Genomic DNA, 22,221 nt, shown 5'->3' on the forward strand with positions numbered 1-22,221 from the left:
CGGAGGTAATCAATGACGGAAGATCGATATCATCGCTTGAACGACAAGTTTTAGCTGTGAGGTTCACAATTTCGCATATGAATGCGAAGAATAGTAACGGATGTGTAGAAGACATGATAGATAGAATTGACGAGTCGTGATCTGATTCGGACGGGGTACTGGCGGTCTCGGTGGCCTCGTTTACATGAGAAGAGGTCTCCAAAAAGGATAAGTTCGCATCATTTGGAAGGGGTTGTCGCGGTGGACTGATTTTCGCCGAAGTTGACTTAGCAGAGGCGTTCTGACGTTGGTGTACAGCCTGCCGTCTATGTACAGCCTGACTATAAGTTTTACCGCTGGGAGTTGGCGACAATTGTGTATGTGAAGACGTTTCTGGTGCTTTTGATTTAGCATCGACATGCGATACTTTGGATTTAGCATCGACATACGATAGACTCTCTCGTTCTCGAATTATTTGTATTTTGGCTTCCCTTTTATACACTGGGCACCCACCGTATGCTGCGCTATGGGGCATTTTACAATTGACACACCTCTTTTCCTGATCGCACTGATGATGTTCATGCTCATGACTCCCACATTTGGAGCACGTTTTTCTTCCGCCGCAATTTGCCTTCGTGTGACCAAATCGATTGCATCGGTGGCACCTCAATGGGGGAGGATTATAGGGATTGGTCTTGAATCGAAGATATCCAATATACAACTCATCTGGAGGTGTTGGAACATTAAACCCGAGCAGCATTGACAAACTAGCAACATAGCCATCAGTGGACTTGCGTTTTAGACGTTTAGCAAAGCACACGTGTGATTCGCTGAGGAATTCAACAACTTCGTATTCTGACATGTCAGCTGGCACACCTCGGATAACGGCCCTAGACGCATGCTGATGCAGTTTACTCTCATCGTAACATCCCGTATTAATTGGAATTGACACTACTCCGTCCGTAAACATATCTAGAGATAGGAGCTTATCGGCCTGCATGCGATTGTGGCAGGTGACGAGTAAGTCTCCCGACGGGAAGACACGAATCCCTTCATAATTACCAATCACTGCGTGTAAGCACTTGTTCACTGTGGTAGGATGATAGTGTTTCATCTTCCTATCTTTACCCTTAACAACTATTTTCAAATTTTCGGTGCGAGCTGGATCGGCTGAGCGGCCAGAATAGTCTGCATCAGACTTATTATTCATTGCTTTCAATGGCGGACTATCACAATCAGACTCGCTTTGTGAACCCCTTTTACTGCGTTTTGACGTGACAACAGTAAATTCCATGTCATCGTTACCAACATCCGCTGCCATCAGGCGGGATGGTGGCTTATACAGCAATTAACTTCTCACTGCACGTAATCCTATCCGAGTACCGCTAGAGTATTACTACAAGTAAGCCTTTACACCAGAAGACCAAAACCTCGCAACAAGCTCTCGACGCTGATTGCAGGATGAGCTGCTCAATCTAGACACGTCCGCACACCTCGGCGGTCAGACGCGAATGATCGGTATAGAACTGCGTTGGTTTTAAAGGTGTTACATCATGAAATGTCTGACGAAATTTGGTATGGTGTATTTTCATATTGTCCTACAACTGCGTACCAAGTTTCACGGTGGGGATTAGCGTGATAAAAGGTAGTTTTTCGCTCTTTTTTTTTTTTATTTTTTCTTAAAATTAGTATTCATTTTACAAAAACGTCGTGTATAGGTAAAGTACTTGTACATTTCGTAGTGCTGAAGTATAAGTTTTTAAACTATTAACTAGCCAAAATTTTCAGAATATCAACTTTTGCGTGAAGTCTGTCTTGCATTTAGTTGTCGGCTCTGAAAGCAAGCAAAGTTTGTGGTATTTGCACAACATCGAAATTTGTACACTTCACGCTTATCTTATATCGAAAACATAAGTTAGTTAACAATATTTCGAAACATGGGTATGAATAATTTTTAAAAACCTAAATATGCCGCATCCAAACTTAAGTCTGTCTTGCATTTAGTTGCCAGCTCTGAAAGCAAGCAAAGTTTGCGGTATTTGCGCAACATCGAAAATCGATAAAGTAGTCTAAAACCTAGTCACTTTTTACGTGGAGAGAGTACATAGCGAAGTACTTGTACATTTTGGAGTACTCAAGTATAGATTTGGCCTGCTTGCGCTATACTTAATGAATCATTCCTGTGTCATAAACACTTGAGTAGTTGGTGCGTGTAGACAAAAACCTACTTGAGTACATAATTTTTTATTTTTCATTGAAATTAGTATTCATTTTACAAAACGTCGTGTAAAGGTAAAGTACTTGTACATTTCGGACTACTCAAGTATAGGTGGAAGTACTTTTACATTTTGGAGTACTCAAGTATAGATTTGGCCTGCTTGCGCTATAATTCATGAATCATTCCTGTGTCATAAACACTTGAGTAGTTGGTGCGTGTAGACAAAAACCTACTTGAGTACATATTTTTTTATTTTTCATTGAAATTAGTATTCATTTTACAAAAACGTCGTGTAAAGGTAAAGTACTTGTACATTTCGGAGTACTCAAGTATAGGTTTTGCCAGCTTATTATATGCTCAGTATATTATATGTCAAGAAAGAATCGAGCGAAAGCGCTGTTTCACACCGTCTTGCGTCGGTCACGATTAGTTTTACTTTTCAACTAACTTGTTGTCTGTCGTTATATTCATTAGACTCGCTTTCATGCGGCTAATTTGTCCCTATCATTATAACGTCGGGGATCGCGTACCTGCCGCGAAGGTGTTCGTTTAATTATAGCAATCGTTACAACGCGTGGGTTCGCGTACAGGTATCGAAAGTGTTTATATAATTAAAGCCCTGCGAATCGCACGCCTGCGGCTATAGTTCGTTCGATTATTTTCGCCTGGGGATTCGCGTATATGCTGCTAAGCTGTTACGACTTTAGAAAATTCTACAAGACTATTCGGAACGCGCACATGCGAGTGATTTGTTTCCGTAGCTACGAACTGGAGAATCGCTTGCCTGCGTCTAATAAAAATAAGTCGTAAAATGTGGAGGCTGCAGAGACCGTAACTTGTATACATAAAATCAAGTTTAAAAATATGGACGGATGAGTTATCTCTGACCAATAGAGTAATATAACCGCCTATAGTTTAGTGGGGTATTGCTATAATGTATATCCAAACAATCGTTGCAGACTCTGAATGTTACCTAGGTCCTTATCGCAAAAAATCATGCATCAGAAGCGTAGAGATTCATATTATCAAGTCGCAGCGCTCAAAATCGCATATTATATTAAGTAATTAGTGATGATGTGTAGAATTTTGATATTAATAATATTATCCGGAGAATATAGCCTTGCATATACATCATAGTTTTCGCATTTATGTATAATCTGAATAGGAATTTAAATACATAGTCCTAAATACACATAATAGAAAATCTGACTAATATTATCAAGACGCATTTCACTAATACAAATATACATTGGATGTGGCAATGCCCGCGGCTGATGACGTAGCAGATGATGTGGCAATGGGCGGATGATGTGGCAATGTAGGCGTGGCAATTAAGGCGACGTGGCCTTCTGGGATTGGCCGGCAACAAAATTGCTTTATCCTACTACTCACGTCGTCCAACATACGAAGAGTGAAAAGATAAAGAACTAATCCTTATTAAGAAGCCTCGAAATCAGCTATCTTTCGTGAACGATTTCGATGTATACAACGGAGTTATCCATAGTATGCTATGGTTGAATAATTTGAGGACGTTCGGCATTTTTTATTTGTATGAATGTGGATGTGTTATTCCATTCGAATCGTTAAAGTTCACGAGAATAATGATTCTTGCAGACCACATGCAACGCCGCACTACAGGCGAGCAATCATGGCAGTAGGGATCACCTGGCTAATCTCAATTTTCGTGGGACTGATACCGCTGATACCTTCTTTAGAAGATTACTTTCTGCAGGATATATCGTAAGTAATTTCCATATCGAAACACATCAGTGTTGACAAACAATCTCAAATTAACAACGCAATTTATATGGTGTTATTCCAAGATTAAACTTTAGGTTGGGTCTATTCACATCACGAGGATTTCGGAAATAAACTGTATAAGACCAAAGTAATCCGACATCTCACGCGCGAGAAGTGTAGGCCTAAAATCCGTAATGTTCCCAAAGAAGAGCAAATTTACAATTACTTTGGTTTATTAATATCTGCTATTCTTGGTCATTTTTCTGAAATTCCAATATGGTTTTAGTAATGATGAGCCGTGAATTCTGACTTCATGTGGTAAAATACATAAGTAAACGATGTGGGATTATTGTCAACATAGTGTTTGAGAGCTGTATATTCCGTCAAATCGATTACATTACACGTCGAAAGAGTGGAAAATTTAGTTGAACTATGAATGTTTGGGCAACTGGTAAGCCAGGTCACGTGAGCTGGTAAGGCAGTGGTTCCCAACCGGGGAGGAATTCCCCCCTTGGGGGGAATTTTGCAATTTTTAGGGAGGAATTCCATATTGAAACTGTAACGGATTTCCCAAATTGTTCATGTCCGAACAGTCATGTAGTCAACCAGTTATATCCGAACTTATGCTCCTTATGGCTGTTTTTTTGCTGAAAGTATGTTCAAATGCTATTTAAAATCTCTTTTTCACGTAAAAATCCCCCCTTGTTTTTTTTAACTAGTTCAGATGTGCTGCAGTTCGCAAGCCGATTTTGTAGGCCAGCGACGGCCTCTCAATCAAATATATCATAAGCGAGCAAATGTCGTGTCGAATCTATCACAATAAGGCCTCTAGTGAAAGTATTTATCTTATATATTTTCAAGTCAACATTTTTAGACAGTGACAAAATATTCCAGCGTCATCGATTCAAGTCAAAGAGATCAGTAGGCTTCCTTCATTTTTGGTGAACAGCTACCCGATCAAACATAACACATGTTAAACTTGGTGCAATGTTGCTGAAACGGAATGGGTGCCCTAAATTTTAATCCGGCAGGAAATCTGATCGCGTGTATGTTATATATCAGGGCTGCGACCAAAGTCACGAGGCTCCGAGTCACAAGTCAATCTGACTTTCATAGTTGACTCGAGTCAAGTCGAGTCATTTTCAATTCATCATTGAGTCAAGTCCGAGTCCAAGTCACCGAGCAGAGGTTCGAGTCGGAGTCATGGTATTATGACTCGAGTCCGAGTCCAAGTCATTGTGTTGACTGTTCAGTTTCCAGTTGAAGTCTTTGTAAACCCACTTTTTATAACTCTGTTTGGTGATATTGAATGATTTGGATTTATGTCACACTAATTTTCCTCACTTTGAGCAGTTTCTTGTCGCATTTTCAAGTACCGGGACCAATAGACGAAATTCCAATAGGGTGGTCACTTTACTGTTCTTCGAAATTACACTGAAATGTCGGTCTTGGCCGTCTTATAGTCTCGAGTCATATGGCTTGGTTCGAGTTATGCACAATGACTCGAGTCCAAGTCGAGTCAATACACAAATTATCTCGAGTCGAGTCGAGTCGTTTCCATATTTTGAGAAAATGGCTCGAGTCAAGTCGAGTCATCAGAAAATGGTGACTCGAGCCGGACTCGAGTCTGATCAATTCTGCTATATATGAAAGTACCAATATCATTGGCCAAATGCATACGCAAGCTTGAGTAAGAAATGACGAGACCAGTAAATTTATGCATACTGATTTTTCACAGCAGTTATATTAGCGTTTGGTGCATGGTAAGCCGAAACACACAAATGGAAGTGTAGGGGTCTGTTCTGTCAAGCCTTCCAGAATTTGTTTGATTGGGACCAAGACCATTGTTTTTGGAGGTCTACAAAGTGTTGTTACAGCACTGCTAGGAACAAACAGTCGGTACCGGCCGTCTTATTCTTCAGTCAACAGGTGTTTGCGCGGTAAAAATGACGTTTTTTTATCATCGGGCAGATTTTTCCCAAGGGGGGAATTTTGGCTGAAATTTCGGCCAAGGGAGGCACGAGATGAAAAAGGTTGGGAACCACTGTGGTAAGGGATCCTAAAATCATACTGCAATATCCCTGTATTAATTGGTTGTGGTTGATGAGACTCGCAGAATATAGATTTGGACGGCAGTGACGGCAATGATGACTAAAAGTAACGTTACAGCGGGTCTTCCGGGAGGCAATTTGCGATAATGACCTTTTTTCAGTCAACACAACAGTATTCCAGTAATAATTTTAAAATTGCCGGCTTTCTCGTCCAAATTGATAAGTTATGTGTTTCGTAAAAAGTGTCCTCCTTTGCAGATCTCAAAATATGGTAACCGTATAGAACGAATCACTACGCTAGTTGCCATTCAGGCTATTCGAAGTGCTATAGGGTGCCACGAAGTATTTGTCCCTTTAAGAAGGTGCCGCGAGGTCGAAAAGGTTGAGAACCACTGGGGTAGTGTGTGTGGTCACTGGTCACCCCATTTTGACAATAATTAGAGCTAATCAGCAACTTTCAAGTTCATATTCGTTATCTGCCACCCTGAATTAGCCATGATTAACCACATTCGTGTCAGATGCAAATTGGCTGTTGAACAGTGTTATCATTCAAGCTTGGTTATGGTTTACCGGATTTGTTCACAGATATAGATAATAGTGCATCGTCATATCAGCGTAACAGAACTAGAAATCACGTTTGTAGATTCAACAATATTGCCATTTTCAAGACAAAGGTGAATCAAACGCAAAAGGAGTACTTGATAAACTGGCTCGGTCTGATGAACGATAGCGACATACAGGAACTGCACTTCAGGTAAAAAATCCGCAATATTCCACAAAATATGAATGGAAATCAAACTGCCAAAACCAACCTTCGCAGCGGCACAGGATGGGGCAAATTGAGAAGACTTGTTGCTCAAATTAATCCGAACATAAGGGCCGTCCACGAATTCGGATACTACTCGAGTCATACCGTTTGCCTACCAGCGCTATTCCCGGACCGACAATACAGATCGTGGTCGTACTCCCTTCTTCTGTTGCTGATTAATTTCGGGGCATTTATTTGTATGCTCGTGTGCTACATCATATTGTACAGGTATGATTTAAAATATTAGGTGACATGTTGCATTAACGTGATGTCATCATTTGTCCAAAATCGGGGCGTTACAATTGGGGTCGAGATATATACCGTGCAGTTTCGACTATAGAGCAGGGTTTGTTAATCCTGAGTCCAAGAAACCATTGGGGTTTTCGGGCTAGTTTTAAGGGGTCCACAAAAGGCCAACGTTGAAACTACAATTGTAAAACTACATTTAGCTATTGGACATCAGTCCTTGTGTTTGACTTGCGTCCTCATTCGTCTCGTTTTTAGTGCTCACTGCGGGTTACAAGCAAAAATAATGAGCTTTGTTTAGTCACCAGGAATCTTAGACAATAAATAGACCAGTATACAATTTTAGGGCACAATGATTAGGACTGGATAGACATTGAATACCATTTTTAATCATAAGCTTTCCAAATTCAGCGGTTAGAGGGAATATAGGCCTAATATACAAAATTTACTCAAAGATCGTCCTTTGATTTGATATTACCACACCGGAAGCAATTCGATTCCTGTTGTCTCATTCATTCTGCGAATTGGTTGCAATTGGTGAATCGTTGCATGCAGCTGGCAAGTGTCCAGTTCACCTATTTCTCAGAGACAGAACTTTCCTTTTGTACATTTGCAGAAAGGCGTACAGCAAGAAAATCCTAGCCTCGTTGGCTACGCGCAAACACAGAGATGAACAAGGCACTGCCATGCAACGCAAGCTTACCAGGATTCTTGTATCGGATTTTATGTGCTGGATGCCAATCTGCATAATGGGATTTTTGAAATTGGCAGGTATACATGTTTGGGAGAATGGGATGATATGATAATCAAGAATAAATGCTAGCAAAATCGGATGCAGGTGATATGTTGCATGTTCAATTCGTATATCAAACGAAACGGTATAAAGCCTGGCCGTTAACATAACATTGACCCCATATATCAGTCTACGCCTACGCACACATAGTGTCATAGTAGCCTATATGTTTCTAACAAGATAGCGTAATGGCAGGGAGTCCACCTTGGTGCTTGGTAGGTCGTGGCTTCAACCCACCACCGGGTCAAAGACAACACTTGATCGTAAAACTCACATCGGCGATGCTCTGCGAGTCGGGATTGCGCGGAGAAGGAATAGGTGGTGCTGACTCGATAACCCTTCTGTTCCGCCGCATCTCCAAGCACATCGATAGTGCACATATGGAAATGAACTATCATCCTACTATACGACATTTCGTTTCATATTCTTCCATTTCATTTCAGGAGTAGACATCCCGACTGACGCGTATCTTCCATCGGGACTTCTGATTCTTCCAATAAACAGCGCTCTTAATCCATTCCTGTACTCAGATCTTCCTGACGTCATTTCAAATCGAGGACAAACGATTGTGATCTGGCTTACGCAATCATTTCGTAGATTGAGTAGTGTGAGAGGTCTGCCGATGAAAGCGTATATCTATGAACAATGTACTAATTATTTTGCGTTAACAGAGTCGACAATAGCAAATTTACCTCGAGAGCAAACGGTAGAAATGGCTGTAAGCGGATCAAAAAGACACCATATTGGGTGATTGAACAATCTCGGGACTATGGTGGAATTTCATCCTGCATTCGAGCCATACAGTGGAAGCACCCAGCTGCATTCAATATGTATAATAAATTTAGTTGAAGTTACATCTAAACGTCCACCCCAGCTGGACAACTGATACTCTCTTTGTAAAGTGGGTCACACCCCGTAACCCGATGTATGGTTATCTGAAATCCGATTATTCTAAAACAAAGTGTTGGTTGACCAGAAGATGTTAATTGATATATAGCTAGATAGGGTTGCCATATTTTCGTGATGCAAATTCCCGACACTCTTTAGCGCCCCTAGCGGGTTTTAGGTGATGTGACGGCACACGGGCAATGCTTTGCCTATCGAGTATCGATTGTATACAGGAGTGGATTTTTTTATCGGAGGTCGTGAATTAACTATAGACCATTGGACCATCTCGAATTTGAGTTTTGGTGATTGCTAGGATAGGTATTGTCATTTGGTCTACAATAGACTTCTTCACATGTTGGATGAAGTTGTCTGGCCCACCGGCCGTGTGTTTGAGAGCCTTGCTATGCTATCAGTCGGTGAAGATATCTGACTATGTGTTGTAGCCAGGGCCGAAACAACAGTTTCAAGCCAACTAACGCCCCCCCCCCACCAAAAAAAAAACAGTGGTCGGGGCCCACCGGCCACCATAGGGTGATCGATGAAACTTCTGGTGGGCTTACTAGATGCATCTGGTTTATAAGTGCATCTGGAGGTCAAATTCTGTGAATGAGTTCTGTCAATAATATTGGTTCTTCCATATATCACTATAAAATTTTTATTCTCTCTCAGCCCACGCGATCAAATGTTCGCGGTAGAACTGCTGTTGATGATGACTTTGAAAATGCAGGGAACATAATTGTACAATAGGTACATCGCTAAACCATGTTCATGTCACACGGATAATACTATTATTGGGCCGAAATGCGGGTCCGCTCCAGCAGGTTACACATCAGGTGGTTTCCAAACTTTTATGATCGCGACTTTATTACCAATTCTATTACTAGGGCGATATTTTTGACCTAAAAGACGGAAGATTTTCACCTGAAAAAAATCAAAATTTTGACACTTTTTGACCTTAATAAACTTAATTTTGACCTAATTCTGACCTCATGTATGTAAAATAGGTGTTTTCCCACCTAATGTTAGAATTATACTACTTATCTTGATTTCTGGTTGGAATTGTCTGTCCTTACGAAATAGTTTGGGCTGAAATAACTTTTTTTGACTTAAAAACTGACAAATTTTCACATGAAAAATCTTAGTTTCAACAAAATATGGACCTATGAAGAATTCCAACAGTTACATCACGCCTTATGGTAGAAATAATTAAAATTTATTGTAGTACAACAACGAAAGATACGTTCCTACATTCTTGGGTAGAAAGTGTCTGTCATTATTAAGTAGCTTGCCAATAATGGAGAAAGAGCGTTCAATAGCAGCAGTTGTTGGCTGGCAACACTGAAGTTGTGCGTACACTGCTTTGGTGACACACCGTGATGCTTCATTCTGACAATGTTGTCTACCTACATCACAATTTTTCATCGTACGCTTCTTGATATAAGAACTAATGCCCAAGCAGTGTTGGTTCAGTTAGGATATTGCGGTACGTTGAGTATATACCACCATGTCAACCTATTTGTTTCATTTCACCGTTTATGAATCGCAATGAGCAGACAATGGGCCGTCTACAACGGTAGGCCTATAAAATAGGCTGCAAGCTGTAAAATGTAAAATGAAAAGTTTATCCATATCCTTTATATAGGCCATGGTTCATCCACAGTGCAAACATCTACGATACAAACGAAAAGCAGGCGGCAAAATAGTTTTGACTTATTAAAAAAAATTTGACAATATTTTGACCTAACGCTACAAAATTTTGACTTATTTTGACATGTCAAAAAAAATCGCCCTAGTGATAGCATAAAATGATTTGAGTTGTGTCGGGTCAAACGTTACGATCAGAGAATGACTTGTGACACAGAACGCAGTGAGCTGGTACAACCACATACGCAACAAGTTACCAAACTGTTATGGGAAATAGTAGCTCATCAAAAGGTCGTAGCTCGCGTTCCGTAGCGTATTTCGCTATCTTAGCAGGTCGGTATGACAAACATTGGCATTGTGGGCATTGTGGTACCCCCTCGTTTGTTTGCTTGATTGATTGATATTCAGGGAGTTTCGACTACATTGTCATTTTACACCAGGCCGATACTTTGTTTTTGACACGTCGAATGTCCGCTATAGCTGCAAAAATATCACGCGACAGGTTTTACGATGTCATGATGCCTTTGTACTCTCGCAAGGTGCATATAACTAATCATTTTGACAAACTATGCCAAGTACAACAGCAAATTTACTCTAATATTTAAAAGCGATATTTTTCTTGCCAGGCGTGAATTTACAATAGTAAATCTCATTTTCCCGATGTTTGTGCAATGCCAGTCCACGAGGTCCCGTCAAATAAGGTCTATTACCCTTACTATTCGTGCTGCGGTCCGCGGCGCCATAATTGAGTTTCAGACCCCAGCCCTACCTATCACGTTCGAACTACCTGTTGGTTGGATCAAATACGATCATCTGGACCAGTGGTTCTCAACCTTTTTGGCCTCGCGGACCCCTTTTGACCGTCACGGACCCTCGCGGACCCCCTCAAGTTTTAGTTCAATTTTAGCTCTATTATGGTGCAACCTTCATCTGTCTTGTGCAAATATCAACTGTTGGCTTGTGATAAACAGCAAAATCATGATTTTTCTTGAAAATGACATCATACTATTTATGTAGAAATTGGTAGACTTTTATTATTTTAAAGCTAATTTTGCTGTTATTTTCTTGAAGTACGTGGTCGAGTCTTGAAAATCCGCGTCTTCGTTTTGATATGAACGAGGAGTGCCGAAAACCATTTCCGCAAAGATAGATGGAGACTAATGCAGTATTAACACATAACGCTTCCGACGATACTTTTGATGTGATCGCAACATTTATGGCACCAAAATGAAGAAACATATATTTTATGAACATATCACGTCCAGCATCCAGCGCAGGGACGGGCAACATACGGACCGCGGACCGGATTCGGCCCGCGACGCATTTAGATCGGCCCGCAGAGAGTTTCTACTGTCAAAGTGAAATCTTAATCTAATAGTATAGACAAATTTGATGCGCGAAAGAATGGAACCAAGTTTTCCGACCTGAGAAAGACTGTCATGAAACGAGTTGTTCTGTTCGGGTTTACATATATATTCACAAGCAAACATTTTCGACCATGAACATTAACTAGACAAGGCTGCATACCAATATAACTGGTGATATAAATTTCAGGGTTGGATCGTAATGCTTTGATAGCAACGATACACTCCTTGTTCATCAAAAAATCAGCTTTGTCGATAGGGCATCCGCAACAAGAACGCGCCAAATCTGATAGCCGAGCTTTATGAGCGCAGGTATATCATCGTCCGATTTATGACGAGTGTCAGCCGAAAATATTCGGGTTCATTTCAATATGAATATACTATTCAATTGTATATTGAAGTTCTGTACCTCCAAGAAGCTCTTCAAATATTGGTTTTGTATATCACAGGATAAAACGGATTTCGTGGCGAGGTTTCAATCCCTGCATTGGGACAAATTAGGGATATACTACGGAAATTTTTATTTCAAACGACTGTTCACTAATTTGATGAGACTGACAACTTCAAATCGAGAAGACATTACGCAGTCACCCTGATTGACGTTACTATCTCCATATTTTTATTTTTTCAACAAACCCCAACAAAACGTCTCTAAACAGCAATATGTTTGTATCATCAGGTTATAGGAAAATTGGCAATGAAAATGAATTTCCACACTACGATAGTTCATGTCAGACGATTATTATGATGATATGAATCATGAAGTTTCAGCAGTTGTGGTGCGAAATTGCCTCATGCTTTCTCAAATTAAAAAATACAATAAAAATTACGTTATCAACCATTTAAAAAAATTAGTGGTCTCGCGGACCCCCTGAAATTGCTTCGCGGACCCCTAGGGGTCCGCGGACCCTCGGTTGAGAACCGCTGATCTGGACTGTTGTGAAGAAGTTCAGTGATATTTCCTCGAAACAATTCCGCGAACTCGTTGTAAATTATCATTCCTTATTGGCAAAAGTGACGGGAACCGCTGAGTATTAATGAAATGAATCGTAAAAATACATTCGATTTGTTGTTCATGTGTCTATTTTTGTATCTGTTGGTTTGCATTGTTTTTGTAACTTTTGGAACTGACAAACAGGTTTAAAACACCACCGAATTCAAATGTATCAATTCCATTTTTGTTTCACGGCCAGCAAAATAAATGTTACTTTTTTGATGCTGAAAATATGGAAAGCCCACTTAATATTCAGTTAAATTCTTTTCACAGCAGCATCCGAAGGGAAAAATGTAGGTTCGGTTTTTAAATAAATTACACACTGTAGTACTCGCAGACCGTAAAATTCCTTACAAACGGCGGCGGTAACGGAACTGCGGTAAGCAGTTAATTCTTGGTTAGTAACCCCATCCTCACCTCAAGATTTCACATCGACGCGATTGTAACTACATTGGAGTGCCCTCTCAAGCGTATAGAACTCTTACTATCATATCGCCCGTCTCCACAGTATGCGATTGTGCAATTGAGAGAATCCATCCTATGTCGAATAGCGTTGGAATCTAAGCAGTCTATCCGAGAAAAGTCGTGGCACGTAAAAAGCGATATCCAATTCGAATCTCCACCACTGATGTAGCTGCAATAGAAATAAAGTATCAGCAAACTTGAATAATAAGCAGCACCTGATGAAATGTGACTGAACTTGCACTATTTAGCCTACACATCACCACAGGTGGTCAAAGTATAATGATCGTCAGTACTCTATTAGAAGTAGAAGAAACTCCGTCAATTTCTATACAAGTAAAAGAAGAAAAAATCACGATTTACAAGTACGTAAAGGCCTAGTAATGCCTAAATAACTGAAACTGTCAAGTAGAAGTAGAAGTAGTCATAAATCCTCTTGAGATACCTCGAAAAATAGAAGGACTTTGTCACGGAATACCTTTACACATTATAAATTTCCTGATTCTTGCCCGACAGATTTTATCATTTTATTAAACGACTGTGCATGGCTCGATCATTATAATGCACCACAATGCTAATTATTATAAGCATTATTATTGGTTACCTATCAGCCCCTTATGTTTCATTCAAAATTTTCACGTCAATCACAGTGTATCATGTACGTTAATGGCAGTTGTTTAAAGTACTTCCACGAAATATTTTTCTACGTCGTGTGGATCAAAGCAAAGCGAACCTTTCCAATGCCATCAAGAAGAGGAAATATTGTCTTGCGATTTGTACTTGAAGAAAGTGTGCGTTGTGGCTTGCCGACCTAGGGGCTCGGTTTAGGCCAAGTCTTGTGAATCATTTTCCTGCCCGGGCGTACATGCACTGCGGCGTAAAAGACGGTGCACTTGGCACAATGAGCATATAGAAGTTTGTTCAAATGGTAATATCATAATCAAATCAATTTCTACATGGATAACACACAGATTCACCGTTGCAAACTTACCAATTTCGTTCGACTTCTGTTTTCCATTCTGCGACATTTTCACGCCATTCCACAATGTCCTCGACCCACTCGCGACGTCCGTAATCATGCACCGCTAATGCAGTCAACCCTGAAAGTTATTGCAGCTGATAAATACCGTATCATGATATTTAACATCTGTGTTCAAAATCAGACACTCTGACAGCCAAATACATTAGTAAGAAAGAGCAAAATGATATAGTTTTGCGAGAAAGTTTATCATTTTATTGTCGGGCTAATATTATTATGTATCCGCATAACGATTTTTAACAATTTATACTAGGGATGGTGTGAACCTCTGAAAGGTTCAGGTTCGTGTGAACGCGAACCTTTTTGAAAGGTTCTGTGTGAACACGAACGTGAACCTCGTGACGTCACGTGACGTCATATTGCTAATTCCAACCCTATCTTCCAATGAAGTGATAGCCTCTATATTAATGTACACGATACCTAGCGAAGACTCGGTCCACATAATGCCACAATGCTAAAGTACATATCGGCGTTTTAAACGTCGCTAAGTGTATCAACAGCGGTAATCAAAGGATATAATAATTGCGTAAAATCAATACATTCCGTCGCTTTGCCAACAATTTCGACGAGGACTTACCAAGGAATACAAGCTTACGCCTTAACGGTCTTAGCCAGACCGGACAATGTGTTCGGTGTCTGAGTATTGCTACATTGATATGGAGCAGAGTGTACAACGGGTTTCAATACTCGCTACCGATACCACAAACAACAACAAGCTATGCAGCAGTAGCAAGCACCTTATACGCACGGATTTGGTTTTAATGATACAGTAAAGATATGAAGTCAAGATTGACCCCGTACGCCCGTTCGATTTTTTACATCAGAAGACGATATCAATGTCATTGATTGGTTGAATAAACATCATTCGTTGACTACGTATATCGCTCGTGATGTTGTGTGATTGCGGGTCAAGCTCACAGCAGATAGTCACTAAATATTCACAAACGGAAAGCTCGTTAAGCGTTGATTTTTTATGCTGCCAGCACCATGCATGGAGTGGCCCGCAGTTGAAATGCAATAAATTTGAGCCAAAGATCTTATAATGGAGTGAAAATTACAATTTACCAAAAGGTTCACAGTGCAGAACCTACCAAGGCTGTGTTGTGAACACGAACCTCTAAATTTCCGAGGTTCACACACAGAACGCGAACGTGAACCTCACGTTCACACCATCCCTAATTTATACTACTGCGGAAGTTGTCAAACTGAAGCTATTATGTTTTCTGACATTGTGATATTACGTTTCCATGTTCTTGTAAATGATTTACATTGCACAAATAAAGCAACCTTTTTGCTTGATGTAGTGGCTAACCTCAACCAACCTCACTATATCAGCAATCACGTGCGCTTTCAACAATGTGAGCCACTGACAATGTATGTTCACGCTGTTGTGCTACATTAGTATCTGTTTTTGGTTGACAACGCATGAAACACGAATCGTAATCTGACCAGCCGACATGGATATGCTTCATTACAGTTGATAACTAAATGTTTGGTTAACGTTCAGATTTGGGAGATCTTTTGAGTATACTAGAATCATTGTTGATGTTCTTTACCGAGCGAGATAGTGTAATGTTTATGCGTCCGACTTCTCGAGCGGTACGTCGTGGGTTCGATCCCCGGCCGGGTCATACCAAAGACTCGAAAATTGCTATCCGCAGCTATCCTGCTAGGCGCTCAGCAATCACGGATAGCATGGAGGAGAAAAAAAAACGGGGGTGCAGACTAGATGACCTCATGGGGCCGTATCGCAACTCCGTCGTCAAAGCATCTCGATGGTGCAGGCGAACAAGAATACCATAACTCTCTCTCTCTCTCTCTCTCTATTCAATGAGCTTCTCACAGAACCGAAGATATGAGGATTGGAAAAGCCGCTTTTTCACATCTTTAAGTGGGTAGGGAGCGATTTATTATTCCGCCCGCGAATTTCTATCCCGGCAATGACGATTCACACTTATATTTACGGTATTTTTTTTTCGGAAATCTAATTATTACTTTCAAAGCCATCCACGAAAAGTTAGGTTTATGCTTTTCAATCCATAAGTCAGTGCTAAACGGTAAATAGCTAATATAAATATTTGTTAGGTTTATAAAATACGTTACCTGAAAATGCCCAAAATTTTTTGTTTTTCGGTATGTCATTGAACGTTTTGGTCAGGAGGGCGTCCAAAGGACACCGTAACCGGGTTTGACCGAGCTGTCCTACAAATTATAGAAAAATAGTGTGTGAGTACTCAAGAGTAAAATTTAATTATTAGATACTGCGTTTCCACCGTATATTTATAGCCATTCCTTAGGGAACATTTGTCAGATGGGTTACTCACCGTTTAAAACATGGGTTCTTAAAGTATGGGTCGTGGAGGGTATAAATTTGGATCACCCGTGCCAGAGTATTTTCTGAATTTCCTCTAATAAAAAATTTCTTCGCACCTCTAGCGATACGGGTAACCTTACACTAATTAGTTTGATGTCACGAAAGTATGTGTCTTACATTGGTTTCGCTGAAAAGCTCTAGCTTTCGCAGGTAACACTCGGGCGGGCTAGAAGGATAGAAAGGGAGGGATCGTTGTTGCCGCACCCAAGATTTTTCAATGCGCATATCTGTCTTCGCAACTGTCAGAGAAGGGTATATTTTTAGTAGTGTTAAATGCCGTCAGTGACCGTTGGAATGCTTTGGTCTAGGGATGTTTTCCAAACTGTGTGCGCGACTGTTAGTCACAAGCAGAGGTGGTCAAAGTAGTCAAGAAAGCTACTCAAGTAGAAGTAGAAGTAGCGACGGAAAAATCTACTCAAGTACGAGTAGAAGTACTTCTTCCATAAGCTCCCTAAAACTACTTGAAGTATAAGTAGAATTGACTGACTTTTAAAGTACTCAAGTAAGTAAGTAGTTGTGAAAACGATCCTCATTCGTTCACAGGGATTGTAAAAAGGTGCAAATTGAGCTATGCGAATGGTGACGAGCTTGATTCATATTGATGCATACCAGCAGGTATCCAATTTTCGATAGCATAAGCATTCGTCCACATCATGGGAAGAAAATGATAGGATTGATATGGAAATGCGATACTTATCCTCTGTATTCTCGAACAGCACGTTTTAGAAAATAGCATGGTATGGCGCCATCCCCCATATTATAAGGTCCGGAAAAGTTGTATAGGATACGGCGAAAGCACTTTGCACGATTAGTAAACGTTAATAAAAATATGGTGGACCGTAAAAATGCGACATTGTGTAGCTTTATTTCCGGAAATTTAAAGCATTACTACACTTGCTTTTATACTTCAACATGTTATCCAGACTAAAGAACTGATTTTAATTATAACTCAAAGTAGGCTATATGATACTGGGAATTGAAAATGAAACATAAATACTACTTCTAAAAGCGGAACACGTTTTTCATGCCTTTAGTCCAGAAATTTTCAAAGGTGGTATGCTAAAACAGCTCTAAAACTAAGAAAAATGTCAGAGTCTACTTTGCTAGGCTAGGACGCGCCATGGACATGCTAGATTACGATATGACAAATAAATGCTAGATTGCGAAACATCAGTTTCAAACGTTTTGATGATCCATATATACTGTGATTAATTATTTCACATGGACAAGGACAAAGGTGGACAATGTGGGGATATCTAGATATCTAATTGAATAGTATATTCATATTGAAATGAACCCGAATATTTTCGGCTGACACTCGTCAGGGGTAATCGTTAGCAACTAGTAGAGAAATGGAAAGAACATTGTATATCAACAATCGTATCACAAAATATGACGTCACCAGCATGAAATTTCGTGAATGTGAGAGCGTTCAATGTACTATTTTTAGGTGGTACACGAACTCCTTTTGTTGACAGAGTTTTGGTTGGTGTATTTTGATAAAAGTCGACTCCAAGGCACACAAATGGAATTGTGAACGGCCTCGCCCAACGATTCGAAATCGGTCGTCTCGATAATTATTCGCACAAATCGGATTATCTAACAGATGTTTGCCGATGGCAGAATTTGATGAGTGTCAGCCGAAAATATTCGGGTTCATTTCAATATGAATATACTATTCAATTGTATATTGAAGTTCTGTACCTCCAAGAAGCTCTTCAGATATCTAATTCTAGATATACCTGTGTGAACGGAACCACGCCAGCCCGCTACCTAAATTATATTCATCGATACTTCCGAGAAATCATGCTGGTAACACCGTTTCTACTGCGCGCGAAGCGCGACGAAAATTCTGGGCTTTACTTAATTTTTATGAAAATTAAATGTTGATACTCCGTGAAAACAGACCCGACATTCCTCAGGCTATCTTCCTGATTGAAAGATTGAACTACTTCTACTTGACAAACTGAAAATAGCGAAAAGTAAGTTAGTAAATCACAAAATATTACGAAGTAGAAGTAGCGAAAATCAGATCTACTTGAGTAAGTACCAGAAGTAGAGGATAACTACTTGAGTACTTCGTAAAGTAGAAGTACTTCGTTACTGACCACCTCTGGTCACAAGTATTCAGGGACAAACTCTTTCCGCGCCAGGACACATAAACACATAGCGTTTTGACTAACATACGGCTGCCCGAAAGATCAGCGGCAAAAAAACCTTGGCCCTAAATGACTGACCGGGTTGGCCAAAACCTTCAATATTTATATGTCCGGTTGTTGGACGCCCAATAGCCTGCCCTTTCAATCTACATCCCTACTATACATATGGGACCCGCTGGGAAAAATAATGCTCACTGATTTGAAACCAGGTGCGTCTCACAGCAATAGCTTGTGGTCTGGTGTGTGTGATAGATTGATTCCAATATATTATTAGTAGCGACCATCTTTACAGGTGGTCACGAAATAAAAATATGCTTTACCAATAGTAATTAATCACAATCAAGATAATTCGTTAAAACCCCATGACCCGTGACATGGGGTTTACCGTCAAATTGCCTCTGGCCAAATGTAAAGTGTGACGTAGACCAATCGCAGTGAGTCGTGAGATTTCCTTGTGTCCACACCATTGTAGGACACTATATCTACCTATTTGTATCATTTGACCGTTTATGTTTCACAATGACAATGTGCCGTCTACAACGGTAGGACCATCGAGTAGGCTAGCTGTAAAATGTCAACGGATTAGTTCACCGACAGTGAAACATTTACGATACAAACAAAATGCAGGTTGCAAAAACATTTTGACTTCGTGAACAATTTCGACAATATTTTGACCAAACGCTACAATTTTGACAAAATTTTGACTTATCTCATGTCAAAAAAAAAACTCGCCCATGTGTTAAATATTGCAACTCGCAATGGGGTGAATTCTGTTGCATCATCCGCAAAGTATAGGTGACGTATCATATGTTTTCCAGGTACTACCTAAAGAAATTATTGGACCAGAGGTTACGCGTTATTATTGCATTCGCCATGAACTATTATTTGTGGAAATGGATTTTAAGCACTCGTTCATAGCCAATCGACTACGCGGATATTCAAGACACGACCGCGGATTTCAAGAAATGCAGTGGTGAATTCGCTGTGAAATAAGCAAAGTCTTCCCAATTTCTACATAAATAGTATGGTGTTTATCTCAAGAAAAGTAATTTTGTTGACGTTTATCATTAGCTTACTGTTGATGTTTGCACAGGGCTGATGACGGTTGCACGATATTTGAGCTAAATTTCAACTCACAACTTGGGAAGGAAGGAGGGGTCCGCGAGGGTCCGTGACAGTTCAAAGGGGGTCCGCGAAGACGAAAAGGCTGAGAACCACTGTACTAGTCATGGAGGTCACGTCGAGAAGCCGGGTCAAGCAAGTGCAGATAAAAAAATCGTGCCAGCAATTTCGCAACGGCTTAAGCAGCGGAGACGCGAAGCCGCGCAACCGGATAAATTTATTCATGCAACTAGCGTGCAGTGCGGTAGCTGGAGCTTTCTTTTAGCTGCAGTTCCATTACAGTGCCTTTCTGAAGAAAATGGGTGTGGTCGAAAATTGTTTCCCATTTTGATCTTTAATTTCAGATCACATTATATTTAGAGTGCAGTGCCTCTGGTGCTTTTCTGCTGTTTCTTGTACACCAGATAATTTCGAATTGACCATCCAGTCGATCAATTAGGTTATTCATGTGTCTAATGCCAATTCAATAACATGTTGAATAGTAAAGGAAATACGCTTTTCTTCAACTACGATGGCTGCACCACATCGGGAATACTTTTTGACACATATGTTTTGACATAGTTTGAGTATTTATGTGTGATGCATCGCTCATACTTTATTTTGGCATTCGAGGGTATATATGACTTGACGCTTGAGGTGCAAATCTATATGCGACATAAAATATCATGCCGTTGCGGGAAAAATCACAAGGCGTACTTCATGGTTTTGCAAATAAACCTGTGATAGTCTTACAATGGGGCATTTCCACTTCATTTTGAACACCAGGGGCGATAAAGATAACTCGACCCAAAATTGTTTTGTGGCTATATGCTTTACTATGGGACTGGACTAAACATGGCCCTAATTTCGTCTCTTGAAGTACAACGGGGACGGTGAAAGTATCCATATCAATATAAATCATCCATATGGATATCAAACAGCGGTTAGCGACGAAAATGATGCTGTTTCTTGGCGTCTTGTTCTCGTGATGGAAGTGCTGAAATTATGCTCTATCCTTATCTCCAACTGTAATGGTTTCTATTCTCCATTTAGCGGCCAAAAGTACACCAGATTGGGCTGGATTCACCACAAACCCTTTCTAGATATATTATGACCTTGGCGGCCAAATAGCTGTCTTGTTGAAAGACTTCATGTCATTTCAATACCTTCCTATCCTTTAATCTCACCACTATCTGTTGGTGCTTTTAAATGATAAAATACTGATAAAACCAACTAGATCTCATCCTCTCTGATGATTGACAATTAAAGGATGCACCAGTTGTATTGTTGCAGTTATAATACTAACTAACAACTAGATCTCATCCTCTCTGATCATTGACAATTAAACGATGTAGCCTACCAGTTGTATTAATTGTTACAGTTATATTACTAAATAAATTGGAACGGTCATAGTCTATGGAGCAAAGGTTCTCGAATAAATTGTATGGTAAGCAGATAAAACTTGGGATTATAAAATTCTAAGCAACATATTATTCATGGTCATATTATTACTCGGTTACACAATAATTCTCAACTTGAAGGAATGTCAACCCGGAACCCGCTATTTGAGAAACCAATGTATATGACTGCTCTAAGCCTAAGACATAAAGCAAAATACTAAGGTGGAAACCCAATTGATACAAATAGCATCACCATATCAAAGAATATTCAACGAGAATGTTATTGTGAAACTTGCAGATTGTAAAACACAAAAATGAGCTCACGGGCATTGGTCATTCTTGCTCATCTAGTTTGTAGTTGAAATTCATGAAGGTTTTAGCAAAGTTCGTTGCGCTAGCAACATAACATGTATAGAATACATATATTAAGAGTCCGGGTATTGAGCAACCGACAATAGTCGTCAGATTATATTTTCATCTGAACAAGACACACACAATATACAATACAATGCAATGAACAGATAGGAGGATGCCGAACGACCAGTTGCGGTCTTTGGCATCCACCTCGGCCTGGTACCCCATGTCACAGTTCTTTTTTTTATGTTAGTCTCTTCTCCGAAGCTCTTTCCATTCTTGTGAGTTGACTCTTTCATCGGGTCTCCTGTTTTGTTGATGTCATATGTGATCGTTTGCTTTACTGTCTTACAAGTTTGCATAATTTCCAAATTTTTCGGTTTAAAGTACAAAAATGACGCCATGCTTCAATATCCGACAGTGCTGATGATATCATGAACACAAATAGAGAGCTCATGATCCAGACCAGAAACAGGGGTTGTTTTCGCCAATAAGTTGCTCATGACAGGTTTACTTGCATAGAATAATTAAGCGAAGAAGCAAAGTTATGTGTGAAGTTGCCGCAAGTCCCACTCTGGCCTGGATCATAATCATCCCTGGCTTTACT

At 40.1% G+C, this 22,221-nt stretch overlaps 2 protein-coding genes across 5 annotated transcripts in view; one reads left to right on the plus strand and one right to left on the minus strand.

The window, feature by feature from the left end:
• LOC145457052 (uncharacterized) overlaps positions 1-9,362 on the plus strand; it is a 66,186-nt gene extending 56,824 nt beyond the window's left edge. For 3 of the 4 annotated variants that reach the window (XM_080335227.1, XM_080335211.1, XM_080335219.1), the window contains 6 exons: positions 3,812-3,937; positions 6,632-6,742; positions 6,809-7,024; positions 7,659-7,813; positions 8,279-8,449; positions 8,507-9,362. In XM_080335227.1, the coding sequence (XP_080191353.1) occupies positions 3,812-3,937; positions 6,632-6,742; positions 6,809-7,024; positions 7,659-7,813; positions 8,279-8,449; positions 8,507-8,586 (859 nt within the window). In that variant the 3' untranslated portion in view covers positions 8,587-9,362. The remainder of the gene's footprint in view (positions 1-3,811; positions 3,938-6,631; positions 6,743-6,808; positions 7,025-7,658; positions 7,814-8,278; positions 8,450-8,506) is intronic. The other variant, XM_080335234.1, reaches the window with a different exon arrangement.
• Positions 1-22,221, minus strand: part of LOC145457428 (uncharacterized) — a 502,676-nt gene that overhangs the window by 266,264 nt on the left and 214,191 nt on the right. The gene's annotated exons all lie outside the window — the stretch shown is intronic.

This window comes from Botryllus schlosseri, chromosome 2, assembly GCF_051294905.1.
Source record: "Botryllus schlosseri isolate E-star chromosome 2, Bs_hap1, whole genome shotgun sequence".
Classification (NCBI taxonomy): domain Eukaryota; kingdom Metazoa; phylum Chordata; class Ascidiacea; order Stolidobranchia; family Styelidae; genus Botryllus; species Botryllus schlosseri.